Source organism: Westerdykella ornata (assembly GCF_010094085.1).
Source record: "Westerdykella ornata strain CBS 379.55 unplaced genomic scaffold EI97scaffold_29, whole genome shotgun sequence".
Taxonomy (NCBI): Eukaryota; Fungi; Ascomycota; class Dothideomycetes; order Pleosporales; family Sporormiaceae; genus Westerdykella; species Westerdykella ornata.
Window position 1 is genome coordinate 187,577 of NW_022986879.1, and position 12,931 is coordinate 200,507.

At 54.3% G+C, this 12,931-nt stretch overlaps 6 protein-coding genes and 1 non-coding gene across 7 annotated transcripts; 2 read left to right on the forward strand and 5 right to left on the reverse strand.

Annotated features, from left to right (window-relative positions):
- Positions 1 to 1,020: 1,020 nt before the first annotated feature.
- Positions 1,021 to 1,527, reverse strand: EI97DRAFT_384104 (HET-domain-containing protein; the record flags this gene model as incomplete). Its single annotated transcript, XM_033795949.1, has 1 exon — positions 1,021 to 1,527. A coding segment is annotated over one exon (507 nt), but the record flags the coding sequence as incomplete, so codon positions are not given.
- Positions 1,528 to 2,123: 596 nt separating this feature from the next.
- On the reverse strand, positions 2,124 to 5,776 carry EI97DRAFT_436285 (uncharacterized protein). The gene has a single exon (XM_033799056.1). It carries the CDS (start codon positions 5,389 to 5,391, stop codon positions 2,461 to 2,463), a length of 2,931 nt encoding a protein of 976 aa, XP_033650770.1. The 5' UTR covers positions 5,392 to 5,776; the 3' UTR covers positions 2,124 to 2,460.
- Positions 5,777 to 6,364: 588 nt separating this feature from the next.
- On the forward strand, positions 6,365 to 7,466 carry EI97DRAFT_165047 (AhpC-TSA-domain-containing protein). Its single transcript, XM_033793384.1, has 2 exons — positions 6,365 to 6,920; positions 6,972 to 7,466. The coding sequence occupies exons 1-2, from the start codon at positions 6,566 to 6,568 to the stop codon at positions 7,403 to 7,405; spliced, it is 789 nt and encodes a 262-aa protein (XP_033650771.1). The 5' UTR covers positions 6,365 to 6,565; the 3' UTR covers positions 7,406 to 7,466.
- A 421-nt stretch (positions 7,467 to 7,887) lies between these two features.
- On the reverse strand, positions 7,888 to 7,985 carry EI97DRAFT_t82. The gene has a single exon. It is a non-coding gene; the product is annotated as a tRNA-Asn (tRNA).
- Positions 7,986 to 8,170: 185 nt separating this feature from the next.
- Positions 8,171 to 9,238, reverse strand: EI97DRAFT_436287 (dabb-domain-containing protein). Its single transcript, XM_033799057.1, has 3 exons — positions 8,664 to 9,238; positions 8,502 to 8,612; positions 8,171 to 8,449 (listed from the first exon to the last, which is right to left on the reverse strand). Exons 1-3 carry the CDS (start codon positions 8,877 to 8,879, stop codon positions 8,291 to 8,293), a joined length of 486 nt encoding a protein of 161 aa, XP_033650772.1. The 5' UTR covers positions 8,880 to 9,238; the 3' UTR covers positions 8,171 to 8,290.
- A 394-nt stretch (positions 9,239 to 9,632) lies between these two features.
- EI97DRAFT_384151 (DUF1761-domain-containing protein) lies at positions 9,633 to 10,125 on the forward strand (the record flags this gene model as incomplete). Its single annotated transcript, XM_033795955.1, has 2 exons — positions 9,633 to 9,935; positions 9,991 to 10,125. Coding segments are annotated over 2 exons (438 nt in total), but the record flags the coding sequence as incomplete, so codon positions are not given.
- Positions 10,126 to 11,305: 1,180 nt separating this feature from the next.
- On the reverse strand, positions 11,306 to 12,075 carry EI97DRAFT_452525 (uncharacterized protein; the record flags this gene model as incomplete). Its single annotated transcript, XM_033800413.1, has 2 exons — positions 11,306 to 11,454; positions 11,505 to 12,075. The coding sequence occupies 2 exons, from the start codon at positions 12,073 to 12,075 to the stop codon at positions 11,306 to 11,308; spliced, it is 720 nt and encodes a 239-aa protein (XP_033650774.1).
- Positions 12,076 to 12,931: the final 856 nt, after the last annotated feature.

A 12,931-nucleotide genomic window follows, 5' to 3' on the forward strand; every position in this document is an offset into this window, starting at 1 on the left:
GACGGAAATGGCAATACACCATTCCACCATCGCCTTGACGACGGGGAAATACGCGTGCAACTCGCCAAACGGCGCGGCCGGGAAGACGTCAGAAATCGTACCCAGTACCACTCCCTTCAAAGCCAGGATTTCCGGTTTGGGGAAGAAGTAAGGCTGCGTATCGAGGTCTTGTTCTTCGTCGGTGACAGGGTCGTACGTCCCGAACGTTAGCAGTGGCCAGACGACGGCTTTGGAGTTCCAGTCCGGGACCCACGAGGGCAGCGCGCGTGGGTTTTCGTCGCTGAAGTCCGGGTCCGAGTGCGATGTATACGAAAGGACGTTTAGGTTTCCCTCTCGCAGGATGAGGTGTCGCGCCACGTGTGTGTAGATCTCTTCGACGGGTCTGTCGTACGCCGGTGGGATAAACGTCTCGTACAAACTTCCCCCTTCCCCATTCTCTCCTTCTCCATCCCCATCCCCATTATCCAAAAACCCCAAAAGCCCAAACACCTTATCCTTAGCAAAACTAACATCAAACGACCTCGCCAAATCTAGGAGCTTCAAAAACGAATACTTCCTCCTCTTCACCCCCCTTCCCCCATCCCTAACCCCATCCCTCCCCCGACGATGCACCTCCCCCAACATCCGCATAATCCACGCATTCTGCAACGCCCGGCTCTCGAGCAAAATATACAAACACCGATCCCCCCAAATCATCTCGACCGCCTCGCCAACAACACCCCACTCCACCTCGGCCGCGCCCCAAATCACCCTCGCTTCGGCCGCCAGCACAATCTCCTGAAGCACCCACATCCGAAGCCACCACCGATTCGCAAACAGCGCCGCGACGAAGTACCACTCGTTGGACTCGATGGGCGGCGCGCTATGCGTGCATCGCACGCGATACACCTGCTTCTTCTTCCTCCCCCCTCCCCGCTGCGTATAAAACGCCGCCGCCGCTGCATCATCGCAGGTGACTAGCGCCCTACGCGCATTGACGAACGTACACAACGTCGCGAACGCCGGATGCGCTTCATCCCTGTCGTCCTCGCCCAGCCAGACGAGGACGCGCGCCGCGCGGCGGTAGACGACGTTCATGCGGCGCACCTGGTGAGTCTTCTCCACCGCGTCGTCCTGCGCGATGCACAGGTTGTCGACCCAGAGGAGGCGGGCTTTGTCTGGATGGCGGAGCCGTTCCAGGGCGGAGTGCAGGTTCGCGGGTACGAGTTTCGTGTGGCCGTTGCAGGTGATGGGCGCGAGGCCCGGGTGCAGGTGCCAGACGTAGCTGAGGGCTTCGTAGGGGGGTGTTGAGGGGGAGAGGTTAGTCGGGTGGAGGGTGCATTTTAGAGGTTTGCCGGGTTTGCCTGGGTGGAGGGCGAGGAGGCGGATGTAAGATATGTGTGCGAGGGGTTCGTAAAGGGGTTGCTGGTGTCGGAGGGAGCGGAGGAGGAGTGGGTTCGTACATGTCCATGTTTTCGATGTGGATTTTATACGCTTCCGGTGTGCGAGGCGTTGGTAGAGTTTGTCATGATTCTGACTGTGGAGCATGGAGTGGGAGTGTCAGAGAGGTGTAAATCTAGGGAATGCTTCGTGGAGTAGGCGTGCAAATGCAGCATCGTTCCTATGAAGGCATCAGTCATAGAAGCCACACTGTAAAGTACTTAGGTACAGAACATCAACTCCTCAACAGGCACACATCGTCTTCAAGCCCAATGTGCCGTCCCTCATGACCACGGACGGGAAAAGCCCAAGGCTCCGCCATGTCATTCGTATCATCGCACTGCCACGGGGTACTCGAGAATGGCAAAGGTTTGTTTGCTTTGCATGAGGGGTAAGGTGACACATCGTCGTACACAAGTGAGGCAAAACCAAGGATGATGCAAATCCATGGATCAATAATGGCTATTCCGATGGCAGCGTGACTCGGTTTCCGCATAGTAGATCCTCAGCCGCAGCCTTGTGTGAAGAGAGTACAGTCCCTCAGGCAGCTGCTCGCTCAGGGTCGAGGGGAGTGCAAGTGGAAGGCGAAGGGATCGGTGAGTAACATTGTGATGAATCCAAGGCGATTTCTAGATCATTCCTGTTCCAATTGTCATGGTAAGCGCTAGCTTTGACGTTGGCGTTGACGTTGAAGAAGGTGCGACTTATAAATCATAATCATGTGGAATTTGCCACACTAGCGCAGACCATATACCTGAGCAGAACTCCGTAGAGACAGTATTCGACCCTTCTCATTATTGTGCGCTCTAATCATAACAACGGTAAGGATCACATGTGCATGCTACACGCCGTGAAAACAAAAGCGGAACGCAGAAAACCGAACCTACCCGCCCATGTCTCATAACACCTTCGTGGATATATAACCAAAAGTCCCAGATACGGATGAATGCCAAATGCAATGATCAGGAAAAGAAAGACCCAAACACGAGGAAAGAATATCATCTATGCAAAAACGCAATAACGGAATGAGAGACCACTCCATCACTCCGACGAACCTCCACCATCAGGCGTCGCCGCCGACTCCGCGCTGGGTGTCCTACTTAGATCCTCGCCATCCGCGCCTAATCTGTCCATCTCCTCTGCGATCTCTTCATACCACTTAGCATGGGCGCTCCTGTCAGTCACACTGATCCGACCAAGCAGATCGACGATATCGCTGACATGGTTGACAAACTCCGGAAGTCCGGTCGTCGCAAGGCCCTCTGTGGCGGTACTCGCCGCCCGAACGCGCTCACCAGAACTGCTTGCCGAGACGCGGTTGAAGATATTGGTCTTGAGTCGCTGGAAGAGAACCTTGGTAACAGGGTCCGAGACTTTGCCCGCCTCAGCCTGGGTCAGCAGGCGAGTGATGGTCGACTGCAGCTGAGAGCGCGTGGAAGGTGGCATAGGGTGGGATGATTCCAATATTGAGAGGACCTTTGAAGGGGTTGCCGGATCCTTCAGATAGCCATCTTTAAGCGCGTCCCACATTCTATTGGCCTCTACCTTCCACTGCGAGCGGACGTCCCGTTTCAGCAGATTCTTCGCCGTGAGCAGTATGCCTCCAATTGTGGTAATGCGGAGGGCGTCGTTACGAATACGCGAAATTCGTTCTCGGTCAAGCTCGAGCGTCTCAGGCAACTCGGAGTCTCTCAATGGTGGGGTCGCAATTGCAAGGTCCACAAGGCCGCGAGCATATATCTTCTGAGGGGTGGGGCGATTGACCGGGTTGGATTCATTCCAAGGGTCGCGGCGGTCAGCCTCGGTGTGCATGTTTACAGCAGCGCTACGCCACCATCGCCGAGTCCGCTTCAGCGTGACTTCGCCGGCGACCAACCTCTTAGCGAACTCCCGTTGCTCGTAGCCTGGGCCCTCCTTGATCAATGTCGGTGCCGCTTTCGTAAGGAGGTAGTTGGAGTAATCCAGAGAGAGAAGATCGATGACATGCTGGAGTTTGAAGAGCTTTTCGATCATCTCAGGCAGAGTCCCCTCGGTCTCAAGCTCGTCTGCTAGTGCCTTCACTTCGGCGTCGCGGAAGGGAGCGCACAGCTTCGGCAGTATATTTGCCATGAAGCTGAAGAACTTCTGATATGAAAACACGCCCTGGCTGCATTGCCTGCTGATCAAGTCGGGATCCAGAGTCTCAGAGATCAATGTGTGCATCGAATTCCCAGGCTTCAACAGGCGAAGCAGTTTGGCTCGGATGTTATCGGCCATGGCGACCGTCCACATGGCGCTCTCGCCGTTCTCAAAACCCCGTCGCATGGCATTACAGAGCTCCCTGTTCAAGGCGTCTCGCAAGTCCGCGCTAGGCGATGGATCGATGCGATATTCCTTGTCGATGCATAGCTCATGCACCAAAATACGATTATCAGGAACCACGGTGAAGACTTTCGACAGCGAGTTCGCTTGATAGCTCTGGGCCGAGGGCAAGCCGGTGGGAGGAGTAAGTTGAGAAGCAGCCTCACTCTGCAGAGCCGCATCTCCCTCAGAAATAGGCGTACCGGCCGCAGAGGACTCAATGGCTACTCTAGGGCGTGCTGTCTCTCCAGCAGGCTTCTTCTTCGGCCTCGCCCTGCGGCTCTCGCGTATCGCCTTTCTGATTAGTGTCAAGGCCCGCTCCGGGCCTGCCAACTTCTTGATTTTGCTCAGAAGTATAGCCTGGTTGTCCCGGATACCGTTCCTATACTCGTTCGCAACTTCGTCCACCGTGTCATCCTTGATATTCTGCCAGATGGCATCGAGGCTCACAAAAGAGGCTATCATCGTCTCAACAAGCGCTGTTGAGTCCTGCGTTTTCCAGTCTTTGAAGGCTGACAGGTACGACGCGAATGACATGGAGACCGTCTCGAGCCAGGTAGGCGAGGGCAGGTAAGAATTGCGGGGAGTAAGCTTAGACAGTGCAGATTCGAAAGAGATGATCAGATCTTTGGCTTTGGTAATGAGGTCCTGCTCCTGATCGCCATCGCGGGTGAAGATGTGCGCAGGGTGTCCCAGGATGAGAAATGCTGAGAGGAAAGTCCGGATAGCTGTTCCACGAGACGGGAGGTCCTCTGGAAGCAGGTAGAATAGGCCCATAACCTTCTCCGTTGACCGAAGAGAGTTTTCCTCTTGAAGCAGTCTCGAGATATCCTCGAAACTCGTATCCTGAATCTTGTCAATGGACAAGCCTAAATCTGTCCACGCTTCTACAATTTTCCTTCGTGCCCTTGCCCTCCATGCTGCCTGTATCCTACTAGCGGCAGTCTCTTCGGACAAGGCGGAAGAAGGCAGGGCCTTCTTGGTGTCACTCGAGGGCGAACTGGCAGTACGCGGCCTGCGCGTATTGCGCTTGTATTCCGCCCGCCTCCTCTCAGCCTCTGCGAGCTTCTCTTCCATTTCCAATCTGTAACGGCGCTCTTCCGCGGCTTTCCGCTCTTTCATGTCCTCGGCCACTTTTTTTGCTCTCCTGACTTCCTCGGCGCAAGCAGCTGCAACTTGCGCTAGGTGTCTTTCGCGCGCCTGTTTGGCCGCCAGTGCTCTCTCTTCGCTGTTCGAGGTGCGTGAGGCCGCCTTTGCTTCGGCAGCTCGCAAACGAACCTGTTCCGCATGGGCTGCACGCTCTGCTAGACGTGCTTTTCGGCTCTCAAGAATGGACGCGCGTCTCAAGTGTTGGGCGACATGGTGGCTGTGGCAGCTGGTGCGGAAGGATCGGGTAGACTGGTGAGAGTGGGTGGAGGATAGCGAATTGCGGCGCGAGGAAGCGGCAGAGGACTTTCGACGGGTGGTGGAAGGGCGATGAAAGCGGGCAGCAATCCTGGGAGGTGGTTCCCATGTCTGAGGGCCGTTTGCGGCGTCGTCTGAAAGAATCATGTCAGACTCCTCTGGTATGTCGTCGTGGGTTGCGAGCTGGTGGTTGGGCATGGAGTCGGAGCTGGCAGGAGAGTCCTCCATTGTGCAGGAGGTGGGCGGGTTTGAGGTGTGCGGGATCGAGGCGTGCAGAAGCAACAGTGCGTACCGCGGCGATTCAAGTAAGATGTCGAGGGTGAAGTACTAATGTCTGGGATCCTTGGAAGGGTTACGTATGAAACAAGTTCCCTGAATCGGATGCTTGCAGAGACAGCCGGCCGCTTGCGGCAAGCGCGAAATGAATCGAAATAAGGGCGGCGAAGGCCGCAGAAGGATAGATGCTGGAGCGAAGTGGGCGACGCCCTGGGTGGACGTGAGAAGCGAAGATGGGTGAAAGGAAAGGGAGAGGTCGCAGGGTCGTAGAGTGAATGGTGGCTGGGAGGAGGGGTGCGACTGCCCGCGTGAAGATGCCAGTTTCGCATCGGAGAACGCAATCGACGTCAATGGCATGCTCACGTAAGGCGCGCCACAGCTGCGACTATCTCCCCGATATATCCATTTGTTGTCATACTGTGATCGCCATCTGTCAATTGCGCATGAATGAGCACCTGCGCGCCAGTACAATGCTGGCGAGAAGCGGAAAGAAACGCCGGACGCAGACCTGAGTGGTGGAGCTGTGTGAGGTGGGCCGCAGGGGATCTGATCGTCTGTGTGAGGCTGCTCAGTGCTCGTGCTGCCAAACCCTCGGAGGCATCCTTCATTCACGACCACCCTCCCCATTCTGCGCTCCAATCAGCAAAGCCGTCTTGCACCCGCCTTCCGGGGCAGCTGGGAAACGACGCCGCTCCGCAGACGACCGCAGGTAAATTTGCCTAATCTCGACATGGGAAACCTGCCAAGGGGGAGGCTGGAGAGCAGGACGGTCCACGGGTGTCGAGGGCGATGGCGCTCAGTTGAATCCGTCGACGCCATTCTATATATCACCTGTCCTTCACTCGCGCATCCCCTCTGCCAACATTTCCCTTCTTGAACTTGCGCCGTCCATTGCCTTGATCGCGCCCGCCAGTTTCACAACTGCTATCACGTCTCCGTGATACATTGCGACTAATAAGCACCAGCTGCGACGCAGCTCCGTCCGACCTTGATCCAACCTGACTCCCAACTCCGCTCGAGTCAATCCCACCACCCCCATCGTTTTCCGCACTGATAGTCCTTCTTGCATCTTTAAACCCTCGCGCTACAGCTTCGCGACCACATTTCTAATCACCAGCACATCACCATGCCCGTCGAACTGCGCAAGCGCAAGACGCCTCCCCCAGCGCCCGTCCGCCCAGCCAAGAAGAAGGCCGCGCCCAAGACCTCCAAAGCCGCAAAGGACGCGAAGCCCGAGGAGACGGTCGTCGACAAGGCGAAGAACGCCGTGACCGAGACAGTCGAAGCCGTCAAGGAAGCCGTCACGGGCAATGGCGAAAGCACCAGCGCGACCCCCAAAGTCGGCGACACCATCACCCTGACCAACTTCGGCGGCGAAGTCGAGACGCACACGGGCACGAAGACGACCCTGGCGAAGCTCGTCGAGCAAAGCAAGAGCGGCGTCGTGCTCTTCACGTACCCCAAGGCCTCGACTCCAGGCTGTGAGTCGCTCCCATCTCCCTCATTGCACGACACTAACGCCGTCTTCTCAGGCACCAAGCAAGTCTGCTTCTTCCGCGACTCCTACACTCCGCTCACCGCAACCGGCTTCGACATCTACGGCCTCAGCAACGACTCCCCCAAATCAAACACCACCTTCGCAACAAAGCAAAACCTGCCCTACCCTCTCCTCTGCGACCCCTCGCGCACCCTCATCTCCGCCATCGGCCTCAAGGGCGCCAAAGGCACCACTCGCGGCATCTTCATCGTCGATAAGGAGGGCAAGGTCTTGGCCGCGGAGCCCGGCAGCCCGGAGGGCACCGTCGAAGTTGCGAGGAAGATCCTCGTGAAGGAGATGGAAGGGGAGGAGGGTGAAGGGGAGAAGAAGGAGGAGCAGGCGACGACGGCGGAGGAGAAGAAGGAGGTTGCCGAGACGGCGGCTGAGGTAGCTGATACGGCGGAGAAGTTGGACGAGGGCAAAGCGTAGGTTTTCGAGGTTAGGGGCTCTGGGTCAATTCCAGTGTCGACTGGATAAGCGCGATGCCCTATCTCCCATTTCCGGTCGATTTTTATTTTACCTTCTGCGGTCTCTTTTCGAGGGTATCCGAATTAAGGGTCCCCGTCTTCTTGTTCTTGCTTGCTGGGTGTCTCGGTGCGTCGCTTCTTCGACGCAAAGTGCGTTTCCTTCGTGTTTGGATAGGGTAAAACGTGTGGGTAGTATACACAGGTAGTAATATTATGTACGTGCAATGAAAACAAAGTGTCAATCGAAAACCTTCTAGTACATATGCCTGCCGCTCGAGTTATTGTCCCCTTGGAACCAGCTAGAAGCATACAGCCGTAGCGAGAGCTTATGTTTGACCTGCGACAAAGAATGTAGTTACCTCAGAGCCTCGCTGGGGGCATGTGCGACAGGAACAAAACCTTTCGAGCCAGAAGGAAAAAGGAAAAGCAAAAGGAAAAATAAAACTCCCCCGGGTGGGCTCGAACCACCAACCTCCTGATTTTTGAAATCCGAAATAGGTCGAATAACAGTCAGACGCGCTAGCCAATTGCGCCACGGAGGATTGAATTTTATTTTCTTAATTTCTTAGATTTTGTGATTATAAAGGTAATAAAATAAGACTAACAAAAAAGAAACATAAAGGATGAGGATGACTGACGGGTTGTGGCGTGGGGTTGTGCACTGGGCGGTGTCGGAACTGTCAGCAATCCTGGCCGGGGCTAGCGGTTTGACTAGAGGAACTGGAGGTATGGAGATTCTCGATGCAAATTTCAAACAACAATATCTGGGTATCTTGCTAACTACTGTGTACACGAATGGCCCAAAAGAATACAATATCCGCTTGGTAGCGCTCTCATGATCACTCGCTCAAGTGAAAACACCGTTCTGGAAATCAATGACTTGCGCCTTCTCCAAGACTCCTTTGAGGGAGTCCTTGAACTCTTGGTGCACGGGATCGTGGTCAACGTAGTAGTCCCTGTCCTCGTCGGAGTAGAATTGCATGATGAAGGCGTGCGTGAAGCCATTCTGTTAGGTCTCAGTTTTCATGCGTGAGAAGATTGCTGGTATGCCGCTTTACCTGTAGGTTTTCCTTCGAATTATCTCTTCCGCCTGTGACGGATACAATGTACGGCGCCTTAGTGGCCGGATGTCGACAGGCTTTCTTCAACCCAAGAAATTTGGCAGTGACCTTTCTCTATCAGCAGATTATTTCACCAAGCCTGGCTCACATGCATCCTACCTCCTTGATGGCAGTGTGGCTAGCACTCGGTTTGAACTGGAAGAGCACGATGTGTGTTGTGAGCGGCTTCTGTTCCTGGCGAGGTGGTGATAGCGACATGGGGATCCAATAAGACGGGTTCAATCTTGAGTTCACGGGATTTGATGAGAAAGAAACAATGGAGATGAGTATGATAACGCCGAGTAAGGCGGATACCGCCCGCTTCGGGTGGAGCATCGGAGACGAATGGAATAGCGGTTGACGAATTGTACAACGGAAAGCCCCCGTTTAAATGAGTGTCCACAGCCGCGAATGTGACTGGTAGCTACGTGTAGGACAGCAGCCTCATCTGGCATACGATGGAAGACAGTTCTTCACACGTGTAGATTCAGAAGTAAACACCCATGCCTCAATTAAGAAGATTAAGAAGGCGCTAACCAGATGCGGACCGTAGCCAAGCATGGCAAGCAGCCTTTGGAGCCGCGGTTCCGCTTCCTCAGTTGGAGCTTGGGCCAGCCGTCTGCGAAGGTTTCCAGCAAACAAAAATGACGTAGGCAGTGGATGGGCTCCAGTTTCATCATGAGAGATTTGGCAGTGTCTCCCCTTGGAAATTGAGGGGCTCCTTTCCCCCTTAGAGATTGGTTCAACGTTCCGGGCAGGATTTCGTCGCGGTACCCGGAGCTTGGCAGGCCGTCGCCATGACGTCACTCTAACGGTCATGTGTGAAGAGAGTACAAAAGCCTCTGCATTCCTAGTCTCTGCCACGACCACGACACCATCGAGTTTTCAATCAACGAATCCCATCCTACAATTGCCAAAACTCATCACCACTTACTTCAGCAATTCATCACAATGGCTTCTCTGCACTGTAAGTCCTCCCACAGCAAATCTGCGCTTCGAGACAAAGAGATTGCATCATACGAGCTCTGTGCTCTTTGGGGGAGGATCCACCATCAATTTGAACAACACTAACAAAAATTTCATTCAGACCTTCCTCCCGTTAAGCCCTCTGCCATTGCGCTGGGCACCTTCTTCAACCACGCCGTCTCCCTTGCCGTTCTCGGCCCCGTTTTCGGTGACGCCTACCGCCGCGCCCAGCAGGCCAACTCTAAGGAGGAGTATTTCCACAGCAAAGAGGCTGCCACCGCTGCTGCATCATGGGGTAGCTCTCTGCTCGGCTCTGCCATCCAATCCTACGGTGTTGGCGCTTTGATTAATGCTACCGGAACCCTCACCTACAAGGGCGCTGCTTATCTGGGATCCCTCATCTTCTTTGCCTCCGCTGCTCCCTCAGTATGTCACGCTGAATGAAGAGCGTCACCTTAGCAATTAGCTAACCATATTCCAGATCGTCTCCCAAGTCGTCACCGAGAAGCGCCCCTTGGACACCATTGCCATCGGAGCCCTTGCCCGCGTCCTCGAAACCGTCGGTCTCTCCCTCTTCCTGACCTACTGGGGCACCCGCACCAACCCCTTCGACTAAACGTCCAGTATCATGACTTCTCTGTTAGCGGTGTCTGGGGGATATTCCAGTATCCTCCTTCCATTTTGAGGGATGGATTGAGTTGCGGGTCCCGTGTGCGAATCTGAACGAGATGATATGAATATGAGCGCGGTCTAATCAAATGGATCATGGAGTTGAGGTCATGACACCTTGGTTTGTAACAGTATACTCTACGAAAGCAAGAAAGCATTCAAATTTCAGTTGTGCATCGTTTGTGTGATGTCTCTCTCATTGTGTCAGTAACCGATTCCCTCGCATCTCCGATGAAACTCCCCCTTCCTCATACTCCCTTAGCCCTGCAGCGTTTGATAACACCAGGGATTTTCGCTCCACTACATATTACAGCTTCATCCTTGCATGTGAAACCTGCATCGTTCATGTGGCGCCTGTGAATATTCTCGGAGATACGTAATGGTTATCGGTTCTTTGCCTCTGTGTACATAGCAATTGTCCGCAGATGGACGGGCGTCCTAGCACTATTTGTATCTAACCTGGAGCCACATTGAGCACTGATGGATGGTATTGGAGTAATCCTATAAGAGGGAAAAGTGCTCGACGAAGGGAACTTGTTCGTGGAGGACGCGTTGATCAACTGCTTCAAAGGTAAGTAAGTAGTGCTATGCACTCTTTCGTTGCATCTTCACGTCCCGACGCTGTGGTACACCATTTTCGCATAACATACAAAGCAGAGGGACTGTCGACTCGTTTACCAATGCAACGAAGGGGGGAACGTGACGTCCACCGTTTTATGGAGTTTCGTTCGCTGTGTTAAAGGTAATGAATTGGGCTAGAACCTTGAAGTCGCAAAATGAGGGATTAGCCGTTCTATTAATCAAAATTCTTACAAGAGGTATAGTAGAAAGGTCAAAAGTATTGTAGATACTCGTTCTATACAGAGAAAATATATCCAACAACTGTGAGATCTCCAGTCCCGTTCTGGTATATTGAAAACAACGGGCAGAGTCTATGTACAGGGCGAGTCGTTATTGCGTAGCGAGGTTATGATACATTGTGTTTTACATGGGACGGATACAGCAAAACCTGCTGTCTTACTTCTTCTGCGAATTTGGAGAGGCCCGGGTCTCAGGTCCCGACGGATTGACCATGCCAGCGGGGATCTTGCATTCTCTAGTCTTCAGTTGTCCAAAAGGCCTGGTGTTCAAGGCTTGGGCTTGCGTTTGCCAATCTCCCAGCCACGTTTCCTCAGCATCTTTACTACCTTGGGCAGAATGGCGGCGGTGGCTGGAACCCGGATGAAGATGAAGGACTTGTGTATCGCGTAGGCTAGTGCGAGCTCGGTCCAGATAGCTATATCATGGTCAGCAGTTATAAATGCAGTCATCAGCCGGGCCTCGTACATGCTGTAGCACCGCGATTGGCTGCCTCAGCCTCTTCTATGTCTCCAACCCAGCCGATTTCCTCTTCCCGAGCGGTTTCTTCCGCTGCCACACCCCCCTTCAATCCTCCCTCCTTCTCTGTTGCGAAACCCAGCATGCTCTTGAACCATTGTACTACCACATGCTCATAATGTCCTATGCGCTCCGTGCCCAATGACCGCACCGCGAGGAAGCAGAGAGGGAAGTCCAGCACCGACAGCGCCATGTACACGGCCAACGCCGTCCAGCCATACTCCTTAGATAGTTTCTTCATCCTTTGGGAGAAGGATAGCGGGGCCTCCGGGGTTTCTGCACCCTTTGCGGCATTTGTGACCTGAGATTCTGTTGCCTTGTCGGTCTTGTTTCGAAGGAAGCGTAAGCGGCGTGTGACGGTGGATCGCTGGGAGCGGAAGTGGAGGAGGGCATTTCGTAGAGGTGCTGAGCGGAGTCCTTGCACTTGTGTGGGAGGTATAGATGATGTGAAGAACGTCCGAGAGGGTACTGAGGTCGTGAAGAAGGTCCGGAAGCTCGAGGGGGTAAAGAATCTTCGCATGGTAGCTGTCGGCATTCTGGAAGTAGAGCCCTTGGGCAGCGCCTGCTGCATCATCTGGGTGCCGCGCATGGCTACGGCAAGGCTGACGGTAGGAGAGTACGGCTGATGGCCTAGTTGTTTCGATACAGAGCTCTACGTCCTCTGTCCGTTATCACGTTGCACACGATGAGCTCACAGCGGTGACGATTTTCCTGGACAGGGGGCTCGGACCGAAGTGGTTCCGAAGATCAGCCACACTTTGCTTCCAGAACACCAGCGAACGTGCCGAGGCTGGATGGAGACCGTCTCGTCCAACATTCTTCACTCCCCCCTTGATCTTCAACATTTTCGTCTTCACCTTCAGGCCCCTTCAAGGATCTCTGAAGCGAGCATCGGACGCGGCGCCTACCGAGGAGCCTCATCTGCCATGAGTCGCCAACCTGAAGCGAAGACGCCGGGCTCCTTGAAAACCGGGTCTCACACGTGCTCGAGTCGGAGCCATCCTTGCGATGGAGCATCGGCCATGGTTGGCCAAGAGATCATCAGACGTTCTGGAAGACTTCTCCTTCCAGTTATAGCAGCAAGCCATCGTGTGTGGGATTAAAAGACGAGACGGCACAGACCGTTGCTGGAAGGGTCTTTAGAAGGTCCTTAGCTTAGCCCCGGAGGGCCATTTTAGACTCGCGTACTGTGATATTCTGGCAGCAGTTGTCGCACGATGCCCGTTCCTTGCGACCAGCCATTGGCTGCTCGCGGGACTACTGGTTGGTACTGGTTAGGGTGAAAGCTTCCAGGATCGCACGTTGGACATGATGCAAGCTGCAGCCCTCTCTTCTGCAGACTTGTCACTTGCGTGCGTGGGGAGCATCTCCTGGCT